This window comes from Necator americanus, chromosome X (assembly GCF_031761385.1).
Source record: "Necator americanus strain Aroian chromosome X, whole genome shotgun sequence".
Taxonomy (NCBI): Eukaryota; Metazoa; Nematoda; class Chromadorea; order Rhabditida; family Ancylostomatidae; genus Necator; species Necator americanus.
The window spans coordinates 16,522,668-16,546,114 of record NC_087376.1 but is presented as its reverse complement, the minus strand read 5'-3'; the positions used below and the strand labels follow the sequence as shown (position 1 = coordinate 16,546,114).

At 42.2% G+C, this 23,447-nt stretch overlaps 1 protein-coding gene across 2 annotated transcripts; it reads left to right on the top strand.

Moving 5' to 3' along the window:
- Window positions 1-1,138: 1,138 nt before the first annotated feature.
- Window positions 1,139-23,225, top strand: RB195_023553 (uncharacterized protein; the record flags this gene model as incomplete). Of its 2 annotated transcripts, none has more annotated exons than XM_013447895.2 (14): window positions 1,139-1,255; window positions 2,847-2,942; window positions 7,874-7,961; window positions 20,949-21,073; window positions 21,136-21,290; window positions 21,378-21,555; window positions 21,608-21,739; window positions 21,825-21,947; window positions 22,010-22,075; window positions 22,129-22,266; window positions 22,323-22,469; window positions 22,530-22,614; window positions 22,676-22,837; window positions 23,140-23,225. In XM_013447895.2, 14 exons carry the CDS (start codon window positions 1,139-1,141, stop codon window positions 23,223-23,225), a joined length of 1,698 nt encoding a protein of 565 aa, XP_013303349.2. The 2 variants fall into 2 exon arrangements, with proteins under 2 accessions (XP_013303349.2, XP_064066915.1); XM_064211034.1 differs by lacking the exon at window positions 23,140-23,225 and adding an exon at window positions 22,915-22,964.
- Window positions 23,226-23,447: the final 222 nt, after the last annotated feature.

Genomic DNA, 23,447 nt, shown 5'->3' with positions numbered 1-23,447 from the left:
GGCGGTTTTTTTTTTACCGCAACTAGGAAGAAATGAGCGTTATTCCAACCGTTTCTGCCATGTACGACCCTGTATAGTCTTTACTCATCGGAAATCCATACCTCCCAGATGCGTGGGGTGATACCTTTAATATGATATGGCGGCTGATACCGCCCGTCGTCCTTCCCGCATCTTCGCCGAGCTGTGCTGCCCTTTAACATAGCTGTGGCCAAGCTTCTCAATCTTCAACAAGTGCCAGCAATGAATCAATCTATTGGGTGCTATTCCATATCTAGCGAAAACTTACGTCTAGCCTGAACTGCCCACCCGCGCCGGGTGTCCTCGTTCACCACCTTCAATTTAGATCTGCCGTTTTCGACCAGGTGGCCTCTTCCACCTTGAACACAGCTAGACATATTCCTCAGGACTCACTAAACAAAGCGATCTGTTGGTCTCCTCAGTATATGGCCAAAGTGGCGAAGACGATTTTCTGCAGCCAATTTCAAAATGCGAGATCTTGATACCTTTCACGTGTCATCCGCCGATATACCACATCAACGTCCTCGTGAAGGTCTTCATTATGGCATATCCTAGGCAAAAAGCACTTAACGAATTCCCTGCAGTCGACCCTGTAGTACCGAAGCAGCCGTCTGAGCAGCTTCCTTTACGTATAATCAGGCCTCTCCATCACCGACGGGGCTGCCAAGTCTCCGATCCATACATCATGATAGGAAGAATTGTGGATAGGTAGACTCGCAGCTTGACTTCTTTGGTGATGGGGGTCAACTACAGGGAATTCGTTAAGTGGTTGAATGCAGAAGTAGTCTTAGTGCATCGGTGCTAAATATCTTTATCGTAGCTGCCCTTGTTCTTCAGCATACAGCCTCATAACAGAACTCATCGACGAGTTCGATCGGTTGTCCGTCCACCCTGATCCCCGTTCCAGGTCTCGAAGAGACCCACATCTACTCGCACTTTTCAGAACGTAGACGCAGTCCATAGGCTGCAGCTAGCTTAGATACAAGGTCGACAATATGTTGAAGTATCGCGTTGCTTTCCGCGAATATAACAACACCGTCAGTGTAGCTCGTGATCAGTCAAGTGGCGTCCTGATGATCCTAAAACGATGTCAGCAAAATACTAATCGACTGTTCTTCGCATGATGTCATCATCGATGGCAAAATCGAACAGGAAGGGTCCTGCCACTGCCCCTTGTCTTACTCCAGTTATCATTTCAAACGTTGCTGTTCTTGCTGATGTTCGAACTGCTGCAGTTGTTCGTTATATTACGTACATCTATATATGTAATGTGTGTATGAAGTGTGCATTTACCAAGAATAAGGAGAAGATGCGTGTTAGGTTGTTGCTGTTTTTGTTCCTCATTGAATACGTCGTTGCACTCTTGCTGCTAAAAATAAGTCTTGTGTTCTGATAACTCTTAACTACCAACACTAATTCCCTTTCAATTCTGTCGTGAATTGAAGGGTATGCCTTGAATAGCGATGTTTTAGGGCAGGTATCGTAGGTAAGGGCGGGTGTGGTGTAGCGGTTAGAGGTTCCGCTTCCTGCACGATCGATCGGAGGTTCGAATCCGCCCCAGTGCTCACCAAGCCTTTCATCCCTCCGGGGTCGATAAATTGGTACCAGACTTGTCTGGGAGGATAAAAACACTGACTTAACACATCGGCTAGCTACCGCAAGTCATTGTATAGGCCAGATACACGTTCGTAAACCTCAAACGATTCTGAATTGAAGTGAACGTGGGAGCGCATTCCAAGCGGATTGATTAACGCCAGAAACTTTAACTTTAACTTATCGTAGGTAAGGAAGGCACAAAATCCTTTGTAGGTTTATGTTCATTTTTAGATACACAAATAAAGCAGATAAATAGCTAAATATAGCATTAAAAAATTAAGTCGACCGGGGGTAGGGTCCGGCTCCGACTCCGACCTATTTCACCTATGGTTTATGATACACCTTTCATTCATGAAAAGAGGAATTTCTTGAGTTATTGGTTATTTATTAGGTGGAAAAAGCTTCGAGAATGTATGGCTCTGCAACTACACTTTAGCTTCCAGTTAGCCCTATTAAAAAGCAACTGCATGGTGAAGAAAATGATGTACCTAAGCATATATCTTCGTAGAAGGTTATTTTAGTTCTTTTTAGTTGTCACAATTAACTCTATAAACAGAAGTAAAGCCTCTTAAAGTCAACAAAGTTTTTTTTTCAAGTATTTAGACAGCAAAAGGATTCCTGCCAGATTCTGGAGATTTTAAAACACATATGCGGCAGTAGGGAATGTAAAACGTTATTGTTACTGATAAATTTCGGTTTCCTGAAAGTAATTCATACTGCTCCGTACCTTCCAAATTCTACCCACTTCCCAATGTGAGTGTAGTGTATTGGTAAGGGATCCTGACAACGTCTGAACGGTCTATCGCTCGCTACTCTAAAGGCAACCAAACTTGTCATACATAGGATCGAATGATTAAAATCCGATTTGATTGGGAGGATAAAAACATTAACCTGATGCAACCTTCGTGAGTAATTGTTTATGCAGTATATGTTAATCTCTTCTACTCTGAATTGAAGTCAAACGCGCTCACGCATTCGCAGTCATTGACTTACGCTGAGAACTTCTATTTATCCATCTGGTGCAAGCGAAACGAGCACCATAAGAAATTTCAATCTTCTACGTTAGAAGACTAGTGATCTAATAAGATAGAGGAAGGGAAAGAGCTACTTTTCACTGCTTGAGCAAATAAAAATGCTTTATACAAAACAAGCAAGCTGGTTACTTGTAAAAGTCTTCTTCTTCTTTTCCAAAAGTTATTTTAAGGTTCCTTCTTCTTAAAAGTTACTTTAAGGTGTCTTCACCCGAAGTGTTGTCATCATTTATAAATCGCTTAACTATGTGGTGGTTTAACGAACTCTGTCGGCTCGGTGTGAAGAAACCACTTGAGGTGGGTTGTCAAAAGAAATAGTCAATTTGTAGGTATTTGGATCTTATCGTACTGCTCTTCATACGTTTTCACGTTTTAATTTGTTTCGAGTCCTCAGTTTCCAAACTGTTTCAAGACCTTTTCTTTCCGTGATTACGCTGACTGATTAATTCGTTGTTTTTAATTGTTTGTGGTAAGATGGAAGTGGAATTGTTGTTGCCGACTGTGAGCAAATGATTGGAACTGCTCTCAAATGACAAAAATCATGATATATAATAGCGGGCTTATTCTGTCACGTGTGTCTGTGTGTGTGTGTCAGTCACGAAATTCAAAAAGGGGAGTGCGACGGGTCCACCGGCGTCGAGTTGGTGCCTCGACGCTAGAAAGCTGTGAAATGGGGTGCGACGGGTCCACCAGCGTCGGATTGGTGCGCCGGCGCCACATGGCTACAAAATGGTGTGAGACGGGTCCAGCGGCGTAGGATTGGTGCGCTGGCGCCAGATACCTATAAGATGGGGTGCGACGGTTCCAGCGGCGTCGGGTTGGTGCGCCGTCGCCAGATGGCTACAAAATGGTGTGAGACGGGTCCACCGGCGTCAGGTTGGTGCACAATAACTTCGTTTGCATGATGAAAAAGATAGATTATTGCAGCCGTTTCATAAGCAGTGCCACTGGGCCCTTTGCTTTTTACCTTTATGACTCCTCCGCGTGCCTATTTCTTTCTTCGTTCGCCTCAAGTTTGTAGCATGCCGTTCTCAGAAAGTGGAAACACACATGCAAACGCGCGCTTAAATAGTAGCAAGATGTTTATGTGATCTGACGTGGAACGTTATCCTTATCAGTAGGATGATGTTTTTCACGTCATTTAATGTCAAAACATCATTCTTTGATAACTGTTTATAGATTTTGTCTATAATGTATTGATAAGGAGTCTTTGAAACTGAAGCTCAAATGTTCTCCAAATGTAGAACTGACGCGTTTAGAAAGAAGACTATGAAATCTTTCGCTTTTAGTTATATATAATAGAAAAGGAAGAGAGATTGTTGGAGATACACAAATCCAATTTCATAGAACTAATAACACTAATATTAATTTTCGTTGATCAGTGAAGGCGAGCGAAGCAAACACAACAGAAAGTCTGAAGTCCGGCTTTAGCCGGACGCTCAGACTAGTACTTTATGAGGCGCATGTTCTTGCGAACAACTACATTTCGGCACTCTTAACTTATTGTATATCCGGAATCAACAAGCAATACCGTAAAGCGACCAAAGGGACCATATCGGTACTAAGCGCATCATTGCCATTAAGAAAAATCTCAAATTTTTACTTGTATTTATGCCTTTCTAGAAAAAGAAGTTCCCTCACTACTAATATAGGTGCAATGCTTCCGAAATGAATTTAATTCTTAAATAAACTACAGTCATGCATTTCTAGCAGAAGTTCTCCTACTATTTATTAATAAGTCGCATGTTCTTGTCCACAACTAAATAACGCCCATTTTAGCATTTTTGACATATTCTACAAAAATTCCAGAATCAACTAGCAATACAGCAAAGGTGAAATGCTTCGTGCAAATGTTGCCTTTCTTTTACAATGTTTTTTTTTCTCCACAACGGATAGTAGACGGTTTGCTGGCCTGTGCAGACTGCAAAGACATAGTAATGGTTAGTTGGTCATCAACTGTGTTGCTGTGTCGGTCATCTAATTATAAGTGCGGTAAAAATTTTTTCTCGACTTCCTGACCTCTTTAATTGGTTATTTACTATTCTTTGTTTGACTCATTTGACTTAAACGGTAACAGAATGCCGCAGCTTAAGGGTTATCCCCTTCTTCTCCGGTATGTATCGTCCATTAGCAAATCCTAGCTCATTCTGTTCGACCTTCAAGCTGAGCTCTCATAGAGTCTATCCATCCACCGCTCCCTCATAGTCGTGAAACGTTATGTCTCGACTGAACTGCTTTGCCATGTATCTTCAGACCTTCTCTCCCCAAATCTTTTCAGAACTTTCTTTTACAACCAGGATGTGCGCGTGAGTGGAATGACTCACGATATTTTGGGATTTTATACCCAAGACAGTAAAGGGTGGTTCAGCGTTAATGTTTACCAAAAGAAGAGCAATGAAGTTAAGAGCACAGAATAATAGCCGGCCTGCTCCTGCTAGTACAAAAGCAACATTTCATACAAGAGCGCCGCCTTCTTGCCGTATGGTCGGCAAGGAGGCGGCGCTCTTGTATGAAATGTTAATGTCTCCTTAGGATATGACCAAAGAAGCGTCAACAGTTTTCTGTGTTTAGTTTAGATGCCGGAGGATAACGGAGTTTGTTGCTTCCTCATATCATCCGCCGATGCAATCGCATCCATTTCTGCGTGAGGTTGTTCGTTATAGATTACCAGCCCAGCCTGAACGTCGGGCTAAAGCCGGACTTCAGGCTTTCTGTGGTGTTTTCTTCATTACTGATAAACGAAAATTAATACTGGTTTCATTTTCTGCAAATTTAGAATTGTGTTTTTCTAACAACACCTTAGGGGCGGGTGTGGCGCAGTCGGTTAGAGGTCCGTTGTAACCACACGGTCGATGGTTCGAAACGATGCTTCCCGAGTGCAAGCCGAACCTTTCATCCCTCCGGGATCGATAAATTGATACTAGACGTGTCTGGGAGGATAAAAACGCTGACTTAATGATTGGCTGGCCCTTGTAACTTATTGTATAGGCCAATACGCGTTCAAAAACCTCAACGATTACGAGTTCCGGTAAAACGCGTGGCGCATCCCAAGTGAATTGATACGCCGGTGTCTTCATCCTTTATCCTTTTAGCAACGCCTTTTTCTTCCTTTTTTTAATTTAGCGCGAAAGATTTCATTTCCAAACACTTCTTCGATACCAGTATAATATATACACGAATTGAGAGCTTTTTTTCGAAGTATGGGTTTTCCTCCTGATTTCCCCTAACATTTTCCCGCAACGCGGGCAGTGGCCACCGCTACGAAACGTTTGTAACACTATCCACCTTTCGCGGTATGCGCACGAAGAACCGATCCGACGTCGTAGGACCCGCCACACCCTATCTTATCGCTTTCCGGCGCCGGCGCACCAATCCGAAGCCGTGGGACCCATCACACCCCATTTCATAGCTTTCTGGCGTCGGCGTACCAACTGACCCCGCGGGTCTTGTCGCACCCTCTTACCGCTCGAGGCGCACCAATTCGACTCCGCGGACTCGTCGCACCCCCTTTTTTGAATTTCGTCACACACACAAACACACACAGACACACACACACATACACACACACACACGAACTAAGACTACTATATATAATGTTTTTTTTTACGACGGGTATAGCGCTGTGGTAAATTCTGACCTGTTGCACGTTTCGAAACCACTTTAGGCTAACGCAAACTTGTCTGGAACAATGGAAGTATATAGTTGCTTCTCAAGTTTCATAAACGGCGCGTCTTCTCGTCCCGCTCAGCCCGATGACGTCGTACTTAGTCTCCTTTGATTTCATCACCAAATCTTCTTCTAACCCCACTGGTTTGTGAGAAACACTGCGTCTTCCCAGAGCGGGCAAGTGGAGCTTATCTGTTGGAGGCGGCTCCTAGCCGCCTCTCCTGCACATTCCATTCACTTGATCGCAGGCTTTTGGCGTCGCACGTCCTGGTTGGAAAATGCATCCATGAGGGTTGTTGTTTGAGAGTATTTCCTTTGAGAATGAACGTCAATACAGGTCGTTGCATACACTGGCAGTGCTTTGGCTGACCTCTACGTTTCTCAGTTCATATAGAACGCGTAAGCACATCCCGAGGGATTCAAGCAATATCAAGTACTTGATCCTTTATTCTTTCGTAAGTTTTTTTAAGTAGGTACAGTAGTAGCTCGTCAGTTACAGTAATGATGATCAGACTAGGAAAGATTATTCTAATAAAAGTCTTAAATGAAAACTCGAGTGCATAAGTTCTTGTAGTTTCTGAGCACAGGCATGTGCAAAACGCAGTCCTGTTTTTTTTTTTTTTTTTTTTGCTTGAGCACGGATCTTGTTCAGTCTTTGCAAAAATTTGCTGTGAAAAAGATGGGTATTTAAAATTTCCATGAAAGCTGATTCTTGCTGATTCTTTTTAAATGAACAAGCACATGCCGAGTTATCGTATAATAAATCTGGTAGCATCTTTCGTCGAAAAATTAGACGTTATTTCAGAGAAATTATGAAGGAAAGTGTCAGTTATTCCCTTATAAAAAGTAATGTTGCTTATCTTCTTTCAGCTACCGCGAATAGTGACTAATATGTTAACTTTGGATCCGTAGCAAACCTCTCATGCAGTCAATTCAAGTCAGGAACAGATAAGCCCGTAATAAACCCTCTTTGCGCACAAAGGGCCAACAGCTGAGTTACGGTGGGAGGCGTGGCAATTGAAGACGTCTTGCAGCGACCATATCGATTCCGCGAATTGGTTGCGGTTCGATCTCGATAGATAAAAGATAAAGGATAAAGCTTCTGGCGTTAATCAATCTGCTTGGGATGTGCCACCACGTTCACTTCAATTCGGTATCGTTTGAGGCCTACGAACGTGTAACTGGCTTATACAATGACTTGCGTGGGTTGACGAGCACTAGAGAAGATTCGAGCCTCCGATCGATCGTGCAGGAAGTGGAACCTCTAACCGCTACACTACTCCCGCCCAAATCTCGATTGATGCAGAAGGAAATGAAGGGAAGGATTACACGTGTTGACGATCGATTTAATGAGATTCAGAGAACGAGTGATTGCGTTTACTATGGTTCTTTTCCCTCTTCGATAGTGAAGTTAATGAATATTGCTAGGGTTACATGGTCTTAACAAACTGTTTTTTTTTGGTTTTATTGTTAATTTCATCTTCCCATCTTTAGTTCACTCGTTTATTTACACGCAAGTTTCTTTATTATGGAATCAACAGGAAACAACGAAAGTTTTTCAGCCTTCTGACCTATATTCTTTGAATGATGATGACTCCTCCACTGTTCTTGTACCAAGGTGGTCAAAACTATGGGAAAAGAAACTAAACGGTAAGAAGCGAAGTTTTAGCTGTTATTTTCATTTTGTTATCTTTATATTACATACCGGTCTAAAGGTCCGGCCAAAGCCGGACTTCAGATTTCTTTATGGTGTTCTCTTCGCGCGCCTCCACTGATCAATTAATCAAAATTAATCAAAAATTGATAGTAATAATAATTGATAGTAAATGACATTTTCTGTAAAACCAGAGTTCTGTTTTTCTAATAACGTTTTCTTCTTTTTTTACTATAAGCAGAGGCGAAAGATTTTATAGTTTTCTTTCTGAACGCGTCAGTTCTACCTTTCGAGAATTTTCAAATTGCAGCTTCAAACGCTTTTTCGATACCAATATAATACAGACACAATTTGAAAGTATTAATCGAAGTTAGGATTTTCTTCTTGTTTTTCCCAAACCATTATCACTGAATGATTTTTAACATATAATGACGTGAACAACATCATCGTACTGATAAAGATAACGTCCCACGTCAGATTATGTAAACTGTTGGCTACTATTTAAGCAGCCTGTTTCATTTGTGTTTCCACTTTCTGAGGAAGGCAAGTTACCAAGCTGTGGGAAAGGTGCAAAGAAAAAGACACTCCCGTCGCATCCCATTTTATAGCTTTTATAGCGGAGGAGCCATAGAAGTGAAAAGCAACGCATGTTGTGGCCAGGGCTATTAAACGGTTACAACGTCTCGTTCACCTTTTGCGACATGCACCTGAACTTATTGCGCGCCATTTCGACACCGGTGGACCCGTCGCTCCCTATTTTATAGCTTTCTGGCATCGGCGCACCAACGCAGGATACTACTCTTGTGTTCTCTTAGTTCATGAATCGTTGATTCTTCTCATAATGTGACCGGCCCGTCTATGCTTTGCTTTCGGTATATATTCCGCTGGAACACAAAGACAGGACATTGCTCGTAAGTTGGAGCTAGGAAGGTCGGCTAAATGTTTTGTGCGCCGGTTAAACTTCAGAAGACTTCTCTCAAGGGCCCTGTGGGTAGTGAGTAGCTGCCTAGGCGTGGCAGCGGTGCCTACCCATGTCTCCGTTGCGTAGCAGAGCGCTTGAAGAACTGTGGAGTCGAATAGATGGGCACGGAGATCTTGGTCCGTAGCTTCCCTGACGGATGCAAATGTTGCTCACGCTGCTGTCATCCTTTTATTTAGTTCTTCCTTCAAGTCATTTTCCACATTCATAGAAGTCCAATGTAGACGTATGGCGAAGTTTTTACGACCTAGGAGCTGTCAAGTTGTACTACCCGTCTTCGAAGTAGACGTTCTTCATGAACTGTGTCTTCTGTCGGCTCATTCGCAATCCTATTCTCTTCTCTGCTTCGCTCGATTCCTTGAGTTTCTGCTTCATTAGTACGCCTCGGAAAGAGAACGATGCCGTCCGCAAAACGGAGGTTGAAGAGGAATCTTTCATCTATGCCCCTTTTCATGAATATTATTTTTATTTATTTTTTGTACCCCTTTCAGATGTATTGAGAGGGCGGTGGAAAAGCTGCAATTGGCTAATGACCTCACATATGACGCGTCTACACGGTGATCGACCAGCGCTGACAGTATTGCGTTCGTTTCTACGCTGTCGAAGGTTTTTTCCTAGTCGACGAAGGTTAGAACAAGGGCAAGCTGCATTGCCGGCAAACCTCTGTGACCCTCGACAAGGTCCGCATGTGATCCATGCAGCTGACCCTTCGATGGAATGTGAAATGTCGTTGATTCTGGGTTTCATCCAGCGTTCTAGGTATCCGCGCTAAAATGATCTTGGTGAATACTTTTTACGTTCGGCACAGGCTCGCAGTCCTCTGAACAGCAGGTAGTAGTCCACGTTTTGATCCTTCTCAATGTTCCATTCAATTTGTGACTAGGGGTCTTTGTCTTTCCTTTTCTGGTGCTTTTCCTAGTTTTGCGTTGAAGTTACCGAAGATGAATTTGTAGGACTTCTCCCTGCGGATCACTTCCTCTTCTCATAAAACGCGTCCATTTCGGATTCATCAGCTGCTGATGTTGGGATGTTGGTGAGTAGCAGCTGATGATTCTAATCGGTTTTTGGTGCAGAGGGCGGAGGCGAAGAGTGGCCACACGAAATGACAGGGTCTCTTGAGAATTGATAAGTTGGACGACAGATGGGTGCACAACAAAACCAACATCGCCTGCATTTCGCGACGGAACCTTCTCTCCATGAATGACGAGTGTACCGACATTCATCTGTCGTCGCTCTTTCTGCACTTGGTATCCTACAGAGCAATCACGTAAAACGTAGATCAGCTTCTGTGGACACTGTTCTCGCGTTGTCAGTGCACAGTCTGACACAGTCTCCATGGCGAGTCCTGCGTCTTGAGCAACCTGAGATTTGATCGCCTCCCACCGGCCGCCGCATCGTCCGACGTCTGAGACTGCAGGGCCTAGTGCGCAGGGTACTGAGGCAGTGAATATGCTATGCAGCGTATGTGCTGGAGTGGCAAGAAGATTTTTCCCCAAGCTAACAAGCCCTTTCATGGCGAACTTAACCTTCACCGCAGGTCATCGCCCAACCTATATGGATCACGGAGTCACCTTGCGACATTTTGCCAAGACGGTGGTGAATCTTAGCAGTGGTTTACTCTTAGCTAGGCTTCCGATTCTGAGAAGCCGGAATGTCGGATTCCGACTTCTTGGAATCGGATGTGCCGAACTTTTTATCAGCTTGAGAGGCCTTGCCAGAGGACGAAACTCCGCTGTGCATCGCAGTTCAGCGCCCTGACCTCCACACCTATGAGGCAGTAAACCGTTGTGGAATGCCTGATTGCGTCTAGTAAAAGTAGGACCACCAGGAGCAGGTAGCAATCAGAACTGTGCACGCAGCTCCATATAGAATTTTACTACCACCTATCTACGACTACGTGACTTAGAGACGAGCAGTGTAACTTCTTTGTCTCTTTGGCACTAGAAAATTGAAAATTTTCTTCCCTCCCAGCGATTGAACATTAACCGCAATTGTCTACAGCTGAGTCACCGTAAAGTTCAATTTACTCCAATCTACAAACGTTAAATTCGTGTGCCTGAAATTAACGGGGTTCTATGGAATGAAGGTTGTTCTATTGAGGATTGCGGATGGATGAATGCGTAGGATGCGAGTGAAGGATTGTGTGTACTCCCCGTTTTTGAGTGTCATGATCGATCACTTTTATTTCTGGCTTATCTGTGTGACTAACGCCTGCGGTAAAACGAAAAACACTCGTATTCTACGCAGCAGATCCTCAAAATATGCCCCGCTCATCAGTGGATCAGGAGTAGCACATCTGTAACAGAATTTCCAAAATTCACTTTCAATATATCGCATATCCATAGCCTTTTCCGTAGCAGCAGTGACTTCTTGGGGACAAATTTGTTGTACCTCATTCACTCTAGTTCCTGAAACAGACCCAACGTTCTCGGTCGTTTTCTGTAAAGATGACGATCAGACAGTCACTCGTAACCATGAGCACTCAAATTCGAATTAATTAACCAATTTGTTGCATTCCAAAGTAATGTTTGGTGGGAAAAGAAAACATGAACAAAATAGTTCCCTTAATTCTAATTCTCACGAAGTTTGTTTATTTACCGACTGCCCCATGAGGCCTATTTTATTAACGACCCCCCACAAGGGCATTCCTGTTTTCTGTGGCTCCTAGTGAGCACACGCACATTCGTTTATTCAATAAACATCATTATTACTTCCACTGAACTACCTCTACTCTGAGGCACTAGCCTTATCGCTCTATTAATAGTGCATAGAGAAGGAATCATACAATTCCTTCGTACCATCACGTTTTGGTGCATCGACTAAATTTGATAAAAGCCGATATCCTGAAACGGATCAACAAAGTCTAGCCCATCCATAGGTTCAGCAAATTGCTTAAGCAAGGTCCAGCCCTCCCTTTGCTGGCAAAAGCAAACTAATAGCTGCTTAGGCGTCTTTTGTGCAGTCTAAGGTCACTGCCTACAGCGTATCGTCGCTACGATTTCTCCTGCATCATAATGATACTTGTTTTTTACACAAGGCCTATATTGCTGAGTGCAAAAACACTCCAGTCACTACTGGATAAGTACAGTACTTGCTCAGAAAAGATAAAATCATCAGGAACAGATGAGAAAAAGTATGAAGGATATCTCAGTGCAGCAAATTTGCCCTCTGGAAGCATAGAGACAATTAAAATGAGCAGAAACGCTCTTCAGGCATTGATAGATGAATTGCAAAAAGAATATGAAGAGGCAAGATCTAAGGGAAATAAAAATACCTCACAAATGAAGTTGAGGAAATTGAAAATGACACGCAATTCAATGAAAGGATTGCAAAGGCAAATGAAATGACATATATAGTAAGTGCCAGAGTCACAGAAGCACGGAATCACATGGGAAAACTTACAGAAGATGGGAATGACTCATAGGGAGCTCAAAAAACAAAAACTTGCCGGAATAAATGAAAATCACGCAGATCAACAGACGGCAACAGTCATCTGCTTCTGAGGATACCGAAGAAGGCTCTCCTTTACAAATTGACGCCATCTGGCTCTCAGAGGACAATCCAATATCGGAAAGAAGTAGAGAAGACGACGAAGACTTTGCATGTCGTACTCTCAAACCAAACCAACTAAGATGGCCACGATTCTACGTGGACGAAGAGGAGTTTCCATAGTTTTGGGCAATATATGAAACGCTCGTTGACCAAAGTAAAGATTTGAGTACAGTCGAGAAAATACTGTTACTTAGACATAGCCTCAAAGAGAGAGCAGAAACAGCCATGAAAGGCATACAACTGATTCCACAAAATCAAAAGTGGATGATTAATGGTTTGAAAAGGAAGTACGGTAATAAACCGACTAACAGAGCAAAAATGGTGCAAAAATTGATTAATTTGGTAGCAGCGAAGAATGATGCTGATATCTCTATGAACACATCCGACAAAATTCGAATTCTCATGAATGAAATGGTCTCTGAAGGCCAAAATATACCACAAATGCAGGATGCAATGTGGACAGGGAAAATTCTGGAGAAATTTCCTTACACTATCGTTGAAAACGTTCTTGTTGTGTTGGTTGTGTCAAATTTGAAAACCAAAAAAAAAAAAAAAAAAAAAAAGGAAAAAATAAAAACCCCAAAAAATTAAAAAATTTTTTTTTTTTTTACAAGTCAAATCATACATCAGCGAACTGCCCAACGATTACTGACATTAAATTAAGGCGAAATATGGCGAAAGGGGGGACGGCAAAAAGGGCCCCCATATAATCCCCCCCCCCTATACAAAAAAAAAAAAAGTGTATTTTATTAAAACGGGGCTCCCCAAAACATCATAAAAACATTTTTAGGCCCAAAAATCCTTTTTTTTTTCTTCTTTTAAAAAACCCCCCCCCCCCCCCCCCCCCCCCCCAACCCCCCCCCTGAAAGTAAAGGAAAGTACCTGGCATTAGATGTTGTTTGAAGGTCTACATAAAGTGTGCTTCTAAGTTAATATAAATGAGTTTGTATGTATGCAGTTTGAAAATGCGAGTGAAAATGAAAATATCCTGTTTTGACTTGTTAGATGGAAATTAATCATCCATCTCTTGGAATGCAAAAGATGCTTCAAAGATTTCCCCTGATCGGTGTAATGCTATTTTTTAACCTTTTTTTCGCTTTCTAGGAATTTATTTTTGCTTATCAAGCTGAGTAAAAGGGGGAACAAAAAACAAAAAAGGCGCGAAAAAACCCCCCCACACAAACAATAAATAAAGGAAAAAGAAAAATACAAAGTAATAATACACCTAACCTGTCATATTGATTGTGTGTAGAGAATAAATACAAATGAAGCGATAAAACGTTGAAAAAAAGTAAAAAGTAAGGTACAAAGTAATAAGGAAATAAAGTAGCTAGGCGTATAGTTGCTGCAGTCAAAAGTTGAAGATGAATTCGTTGAATGACATCGTAACAAACACATACTTTGCGGGTTTATATGGAACAGTTTGGACGTGAAATGTGTGAAATTATGTGGTGTATAAAAATATATTCATTTTTTCCTTTATTCTTCTTATTCTCTCGCCTGTAGCATCTTTTTGAGATAATCTTTATTTGTGTGAAATTGCTCAAGTGAGGTCAATGTAGAACACGCATATCACTCTTATCAATCATCATATCTTTGACTCTTTGATACTCTATGATATGTCTTTCATAATATATCTTTTAGTTGGATAAAAGAATTTGGTTCTTCTCCTCAAATCCCGATCATATGCGCTCAATTTACTACTTTCATGCACCAGAACTTGTTGCGCCAATTCGTTCTACACTCCTCTTCTTAATTCCAGTGTCCATGTTCCACTGTTTAGATGGCAATAAGGGAGCGACTAGATGATCTCAGGCGGTCGTGGAGGATGTCCAGCTGAAGGAGTGACAGATGTGATTACGCGGAGGGGCGCGCCGCAGGGGGGGGGGGGGGGGGGGGGGGGGGGGGTTGGGGGGGTTTTTCTCTCCCCCCCGGCGAAATAATGGTCAGACGTTGCTGCAAAATCACAGAAGAACAGAGCAGTTATGACTGTCAGAAACCGAATTACCTTAAATGTCCGCAATAATGGTAGTGTCTGCAACAATGAGCAGACAAATCCTCATACAGCTGATCACGGTACTAACCACACAGCTGAAGGTTCCCTTGACAATGACGAAAGAAAAGAACAGGTTGTCCTGATGACTGCCGAAGGAAATGTCTGGAATAATAACATCAGACAGTTTGGAAAACTCTTGTTTTTCGTTGACACTGGAGCCCAAAAAACCATCATTAGAGAGCAGAACGCAAAGGAATTTGGTCTTCCAACTCAAAAAACTGAAATCTGCACAATGTCAGGTATAGGTGGACATACCGAAAAGTACCAGAATCAGTAATGCCTTTGGCAAGGAGATCCATATGACGATTCAAAACAAGCCAATTATCACTAATGGTTTTCTTCTGTACGTCTCAATGATGCAGATAAACAATACCTCAAAGACAAAGAGATTTGTATAAACAACCCGAGTGTTCGCGGTGAACATCAAACCCGCAAATATTGGTCGGTGTAGATAGCTCCTCCACCTCGTAAATACCTACGACCTCGTAAATACAGTTGATACTATAACTTTGCCGTCTGGATTACGCATTGTGCGTACGGTATTCGGACCGATGATACACGGCAGGGAGTCAATAAATTCACAGGAAGAAGCGACAACGGTAAGACGTGACCTCAGCCTCGTTCAACAATAGAATGAATCAAAGATTCTACAGAAGTTATTCGAACTAGATGGTTTGAGACTATCATCAGAAGAATGTGCTAAGAACGAAAACACATTCGAGTACTTCAAAACCCATTCGAAATCAATATTGTTTGAAAATGGCGATGTAACCGCACTCTTTCCCTTGAAAGATAATGTCATCGACTTAGCGGATAATTACGGAATAGCGTACCGTCGATTGATTTCGTTACAAAGACAGCTATCAAATAATAGCCACCAACGTGATTGGTATAACAAAATAATGAACGATTATATTCAAAACGGAGTTCTCGAATTAGTCCACGGACAAAATCAAAATTTGGCTGGCTTTTACTACATGCCACATTTCGGAGTTTGGAAGCCAGAAAAGGCAAAACCAACCAAAACAGGATAGTGTTTGACGCTTCCTCTAAGAGAGTCGGACAGCTTTCGCTGAATGATGTGATCTACACAGAAAAACCCTTCGTGAACAGAATTCATGATGTTCTATTTGCAAGCAGAACCAGAAAAATTATTCCTCTATGCGATATTGAAGCGGCTTTCACGCAAATGAGTCTAGTGGAAGACCATAATGATTTGTTTCGGTTTTTATGGTTGAAAAACATAAACAAGTCTTCAAATTGAGACAAAATAACAGAGTACAGATTCATTCGTTTGCCCTTCGGAAACACGTCGGTACTAAGTATTCTTAACGTGGCTATTTTGGCATATTTAAACGATAAGAATACTCCGCTCTTATTGGAGAGCGGAGTATTACACTTAAAAATTATTAATGTGGGCAATATACCGGCATGAATTTACGATAATATATTTCAAACTCAGTTGAAGTTAACACAGCTATGCCAGAAGAGGATAGAGCGCCGACAGGCAACATAAAACTTCTTGGCGTCAAATATGACACCAAATCACACGAATTTGTGATGAAAGTAACAATTCCACAATAGAAAAACTAACCAAACGTGATATTGCAAGCCAGATATTCGATTTATGACCCTATAGGCCTTGCAAGCCTACTGATCAGCAAACTGACGTCTCTAATGAGAGAAATTTATGATACAGGGATAAAATGGAAACAATACGTTCCGCAATAGCTCTGTATTAAATGGAATTCTGTAATGCAAGAGATAAACAGTGCATGTGTCAGGGTCGGTCGATCTTTGTTACGTTCCCTCACGTCTCACACCCCAAGAATTTCCTTATGGGTGTTTTGTGACGCTAGCAAAATGGCAATATCGAAATGTGCATATCTGGGGTGCGAAAACACTAATGAGATCACTCCATTGATTAGTGGAAAGAGCAAGCTAACACCAAAAAAGATCCAGCAGACTATCCCACGCTTGGAATTGTTGGCTATAATAATAGGACTGAGAATGGAAAAAACCATTCTTGATTTAATAAACATTGAAATCATTTGCGTAAATGTCGCCAGTGATAGCGAAATAGTGCTTCAGTGGAGATTGAAGACTCAAATCGAATTCAAATCAATTCCGGTACATCTATTTCATGTTCCAACACATCATAGTTTTGCAGATGTTGGAACTCGATGCGCCTCATTAGTGAGCATGACTGGGTGAGAGGACCCAGATGGTTAGGGCGCGACCTGCAAACTTGGCTCATTCGATCCGTAGATAACCTCGCCTAAGATCAGTCTTACGAAGACATAGAAGACAATCAACATGTGAATGTTAGAACCACAAACGAGTCAGCGAAATCATCCCGTTTAATTACAGATCTAGCTCGTTTCTCTCGCTACAAAACAGCTCTTCGAAGATTTCCAGTTGTTGGAAAATTGTTGAGTAAATGGGTGGAACGGTGTATTATATCAGATCAACATCTATTACGCTAAACGTACTCTCTCTATATACAACTGCAGATATCAATATGTTTTCTGTTTTCTGATGTTTTCTGTGGCTCCTAGTGAGCAAACGCACATTCATTTGCCAGTGAACTTCACTATTACTTCCACTGAATCACCTCTACTCTGAAGCACTAGCCTTATCGATCTATTAATAGTGCATAAAGAAGGAATCATACAATTCTTTCCTTACCAACACATACTCCAAGAAATGAGGGCTGAGATTTTGTAATCTAAAGCAGTCGTCAGTTGCCACCAGAGAAGTTAAATTGAGAAGAGCCTCGTCTTTTGTGATTTTGAATATTGCATAAAACTGTTATTCATCTTTAGTTTGATTCTGTGTAGTCCAGAACAGAATATAACGAATCATTTACAAAAGCCAAAATTTAACAGAATTACGGCAGTAGTTTATGAAGATCCCATTGTTCATGAATATTCCGTTCACTTGAAGATATCAAATCCGTAAAATTCGATATTTTTTTCAATCTCTCTTTAGTTCTGCCGGCCATGCGTCTGCATGAGAGAGTCGACAGACTTCTAGGATCTCTTATGATACATTTTGACTTTGGAAAGCATCCTGCTTCATTGCTGTTATTGTTCTGATAACGTTCTTTTTCGCGACTCCTTTTTTACACAAACTTACGGAAATTTTTCACCGTCAACGGTAGGTGAACACAGCGTCATAACACACTTGTCCGTTTTTTGTTTGTAAAATCTTTGGCTCCTTGCTTATCTTTTCTTTCACCAGATTCACTGCATCTTTAGTAAATAACTCATTATCATGAGGACGATGCTTAGAACGTTTCCTGCTAGTGTGAAAACTAAACGTTGACCTGATTAGAGCGAATTTGATGTATCAAGGTTCATTATGGCGAGTTGAAATGACAGCTCTGCTCAGTTAGCTGTCATCTGTTCGGTTAATAATTGAAGTTTCCTGCAAAAAAAAGGTACAGTACTTATTTCTACTGCTGTGTAAATGAGCTGAAAAGGATTCCCACTCCAGTACGGTAGTAAAATATTACGGAGTGATGGGAGTTCGTGTATTAGTCGTTTTAGCAAAAACTTTGCCCTGCATTGCAGCACCTCAAGGCGTGCCGAGGTTTGATCTGAAGAGAGTACCATTTCTGATGCATATGCTATTTTCTATGGTCGGGTCAAAGCGACATGAAACATGGTGCAGTTTGAGCGGTGCGGTGGAGGGCAGCGGTTAGGATTGACGTGGAAGTCTTGGATGCACCACTCGTCGCTGCAGTTCGCGTTCCCACGTTGATCCTAATCGATACGTTCACAGTGCTGCTTCGAGTGCAGCCGCTTACGCGACTGCACCGCGCTTCAACTATACATTTAAAAGTCTTACGTATAGAGGATTTTTACTCACTAATGTTGGCTTAAAAAAGGTGATCAGCCTGATTCATATTCTCATTCACTTAGGCTCAAATTAGGATTTTGTTGTTGAAAGTATGATTGCTTCTGCGATATCCGTCGAAAAGGGGAGCGGAGAGGATGGACTTTGACAGGTGCCTCAACGAAGCACCGAGTTTTTGATGTTGCCAGCGGGACAATATCGACAGTTCGCAATGGTGCGTTGACGATGTGGTGCAGTGGTTAGTTTTGTGAGAGATTGTTTCTGAGTCTCGTTTTCAGTCCCACCTCTTTTCGAAACGTCGTTCTTGTATAAGCAGCGTTTAGAGTTCCCTCTGGATTGTACATGACATCACCTAATGGAACCAAGCTAATGTTGAATGCTCCCCAATAGATAACTCATTTATACACGATGAACGGTCAACAGGAGACTTTCCAGTGCCATGATCGCCACAGGAGCCTGGTCGCTCTTCTTGTAGTACGTCTCACTGACGCTTCCCACACGGCTGATTTCGCCCATTTGGCATGTTCTTACGATGGGTTTTTTTTTTCGCAGCGCCCGCAGTTTTTACCGGGTCATGGTCACAGAAGCTGTTTGAAACCTCAGATAAAGTGTATTTGTTCAAGAAGTTTTTATAAGTAAAATGCCGTTTAGAAATGTGTTTCTGAAATGAGTGGGAGTGTTTACTCTAGGGCCGGTGTGGCGCAGTCGGTTGGAGGTCCGCCGTATCCACACGGTCGATGGTTCCAAACTGCTTTACTGCCGACGAAGCCTTTCATCCCTCCGGGGTCGACAGATTGGTACCAGACTTGTCTGGAAGGACAAAAACGCTGACCTGATCATCGGCTGGCCCCTGCAAGTCATTGTATAGGCCAACATGCGTTCCAACATTTCTTTTTGCACATCTAGCTAAGTAAAACTGGCATCCAACGGCTAACAAGGCATTACTAATGCCTCGCAGACACGCATTGTACGTAAAGGCGTATCTCAAAGATATAGAAGTTTCTGTTCGCTACTGACACACCTAACATGTCATATTGATCTTATTCAGAGAAGAGATGGAAATGGAGCGATAAGAAGGTAGGAAGTAGAAAGGAAATTAAAGAATATATATATATATATATATATATAAAGTATGAAGGACTGATCAGTAATTTTTTTATTTGATTCTTTGATTCAAATCATTTGAGTCTTGTGAAGACGTAGACGGTGATTACCTGACATATCTGCAAATTTTGCAGGGGCGGATGTAGTGTAGCGGGTTTCCGGCTAGAGATTCCGCTTCCTGCACGATCGATCCAAGGTTTGAATCCGCCCGAGTGCTCACCAAGCCTTTCATCCCTACGGGGTCGATAAATTGGTACCAGTCTTGTAGGGGAGGATAAAAGCACTGACTTGGCACATCGGCTGGCCCCCGCAAGTCATTGTATAGACCAGTTACACGTTCGTAAATCTCAAACGGTACCGAATTGAAGTGAACGTGGTGGCGCATCCCAAGCGGATTGATTAACGCCAGAAACTTTATCCTTTATCTGCAAATTTTTGACAAGAAGTTGCTGTGCACATAGTTGTTACAGTTGAAAGTTGAACATGTACTCGTTAAAAAAAAAAAAAAAAAAAACATAGTAACGAACATATAACAAGATATGGCGTGAAATGCGTGAAATCATGGGATGTGCGAAAACATATGCATGTTATTCTTCTCCCTTCTCCTATGTTTTGGTTATTATATTTACTTGGTGTGTTCCTCAAGTGAGTTCAATGTACGCCACGCATGTCACTCCTATCCCTCAACATATCTGTTTTTGATATGCCTCTGATGATCTATCTTTTACTTGGATAGAAGGATTTACTTCTAAATTCCCGATAATGGCGCTCAGCTTAACATATTCTGTAGGACTTGTTGCGTCAACCCACTTTTCACTTCGCGCCTTGTAGGAAAGTAGGAAGCCGGAGCCTAGTTTATCCAAAGCAGCCGTGGAGACTGGCTAGCTGGTAAAGCGACAGCCGTAATTACGCAGAGTCACGCGGCGCTTAACCCAGGTCAGCAGCGATGAGCCGATTTTCACGGGTACCTTCTGACCCGCACGCTTTAGACACTGGTGCATATGTTGTTCAGTACAAGTGCATAAGTAACCATGTCTCTGTACTGAATTTGAGACGTTAACCTCGTCCAGCAGTTGCCACTTCTTCGATCTCCTTTACTCTCATCTCTCATTAATCTAGAAATATAGCAACGTGTAGTTCCCTATGCGCTTTCCGAACAACAATTATCGGTTCCTGTATGTTAGAACCACGACGGACTCCATTGTCTTGAATTAGTTCGCAGGAAAAGAATGAGGGATGCGCTAGATGATACTCCATTTCTTACATAGTTGCGGAGAAGTTGTCATCTTGTGAGTTCGCATGAGCTTCTGTCAGTTGATGCTGGTTTTTCTTCATTACTCCAATGCATCTTGGATCAGTTGATAGAACTATCCCAACTTTGATTTGTAGGGGTTTGGAACAAGGATTAATCTGGTGCATCGTATTGTTCAGAGTACAACAATCGCCGTTCTCGGATTGCTTCATGTAATCAGGCCAGTCGTATATATTCGGATTCCCATACAATGCAGAATACTCCTCTTATTTTTAACGTTGATGGGGAGATTCTCTCTCGCGATGTAGGTACCTTTCATAACACCTTGTGTTTCCTTTCGTTTTTCCGTTTTTTCTTCTTTTTCAGTGCGGGGACAATCCCATGTCGAGATCGATATTTCCTGCGAAGCCGCCTTCGATCGTAGTTTGTCTGTTCATGCTCCTTAAATGGGACATAATTACAGCAATGCTCACAAAGGCAGCTTCAGATCTCTTGCAGTTTTGTAATCCTTTACTATTGAAGTACGTCAACAACTGAACGTTATGCTGGGACAGATTATCAATTGCTTCTCGGGATTGAATTTTTTTTACTAACTAAGAATAATTGAGATCTTTGATTCGATTCACTGAGGATCCACAAAGACCACTATGGGAAGGAATTCTTCTAGCGATTTCCATGTTCACTATTTCCGAGCTGTCGTCGCTAAGTCTGTCGCATTACTATTATCTGATGTATAGAGTTGGAACAAGAGTACAAACATGTCTGACATCCGCCGTCTACAGAAAGGTGAAGATATCGATACTCTCTGGTATGACATATTTCCTTCATAAGATTTTAGACTCTCCGCCTTTCAAACGCAGCACGCCGTACAAAAACTGTGGGCGAGATAGTAAATCTCATGTCCATTGATATTGATCGATTCCAACAAATTTCGCCGCAGACTATGCAATACTGGAGCAACCCCCTCCAAGTGGGTAGATGAAGCTGATCTGTGTTACTTCATCTGTGTACGTATTTACTGTTTTTTTTTCTTCATAAAACTAATATAATTAAAGATTGGCCTTGCACTATTCTTTCTTTGGCATCAAGTAGGGATCTCTGTGTTGAGCGGTGTGACTGTAATGATGATGCTATTTCCTATCAACTTCTTCATCACTATGCTTATACGGAAGTGTCAAGTCAGTTTATTTCTCAATACGCCCGTAAACGATGAATATTTCTAGAGGTCGTTATGGTTAAGGTCCAACAGATGCGTTACAAGGACGAGCGTACGAAGATGGTCAACGAAGTTTTGAATGGTATCAAGGTATATCAAAGACATTTCAGTTCTAATGCGATTGCATCGATAGTACACTGCAGGTTATAAAACTGTATGCCTGGGAAGAACCAATGGAAAAGGTTATCAGTGACTTGCGTGAGAAAGAGCTGTCTCTGATCCGTAAAGCTGCACTACTTCGAACACTTTCAGACATGTTTAATTCCGCCTCTCCGTTCTTGGTAGACTTCGTTTTTATATACCTCTCAGATCGCCGTAATAAGTAGGGTTTTCTAAGGTTGCCTTATCTACGTTTGCTACGTTTATTGTTCTTGATCCAAAAAACATCCTGACCCCTGAAATTGCTTTTGTATCCCTCACATTATTCAACCAGTTACGAACTCCAATGTCGCAAGTTGCGGAAATTATCACGCAGACAGTTCAGGTGATATTTTCTTTTATTCAAACAGGAGAAAGCAGCGTTTCTTAGCTGTTGTGTTTATAGGTTGTAGTATCGAATCGTCGCCTCAAAGAATTTCTTACATCTGAGGAATTGTCACCAATCTGTGTGGATCACATAGCCAGAGACAGTGGGTAGTGACTGTGTTGTTATTACTACTGATCTCTGTGAAGTATTTCTTTCTTATTTAGATAATGAAGTTATCAAGGTTTCCAACTCCACCTTGGCTTGGGATAAAAGTGAAGCACAAGCGACTCTGCAAAATATCAGTTTTAGCGTCAAAAAAGGGCAACTCGTCACCGTTGTAGGACGTGTTGGGCACGGAAAAAGCTCTCTTCTTCAATCACTATTAGGTTGGTCTGAAACAGCGATACCCACACTATATACAAGTCTTTCAAAGATCCGTATACTTACTTCTCTGAATGTGCAGGCAATTCCGGACATTCGGGCTACTGTTTGGTGCTCACCCATTCGTTCTAAAAGATGAGTGGAAATATAAAGTATGCAAGTTTCGTAAATTTATCGCCATACCGTCCGACGTCTGAGACGGCAGGGCCCAGTGTGCAGTGTACTGAGGCAGTGTATATGCTGGAGTGGCAAAAAGACTTCCCCAGACTAAGCAGCCATGCCACGGCGAGCTTAGCTTTCACGACAGGTCGTCGCCCAACCTATATGGATCAGGGAGTCACCTTGCGACATTTTGCCAAGACAGTGGTGAATCTTAGGAGTGGTTTACTCTAAGCTAGGTTTCCTATTCCGAGAAGTCGGAATGTCGGATGTGTCAAACTCCTTCTCAGCTTGGGAGATCCTGCCGGAGGATGAACCTCCGCTGTGCATCGTAGTTCGATGCCCAGTGTCACCTCCACGCCGCTATGAGGCAGTAAACCGTTGTGGAGGCAAATATACATTTTCTTTAAAATTTGGATCTACGAGTCGACTATCACTTTGGACCCAAAACGAATT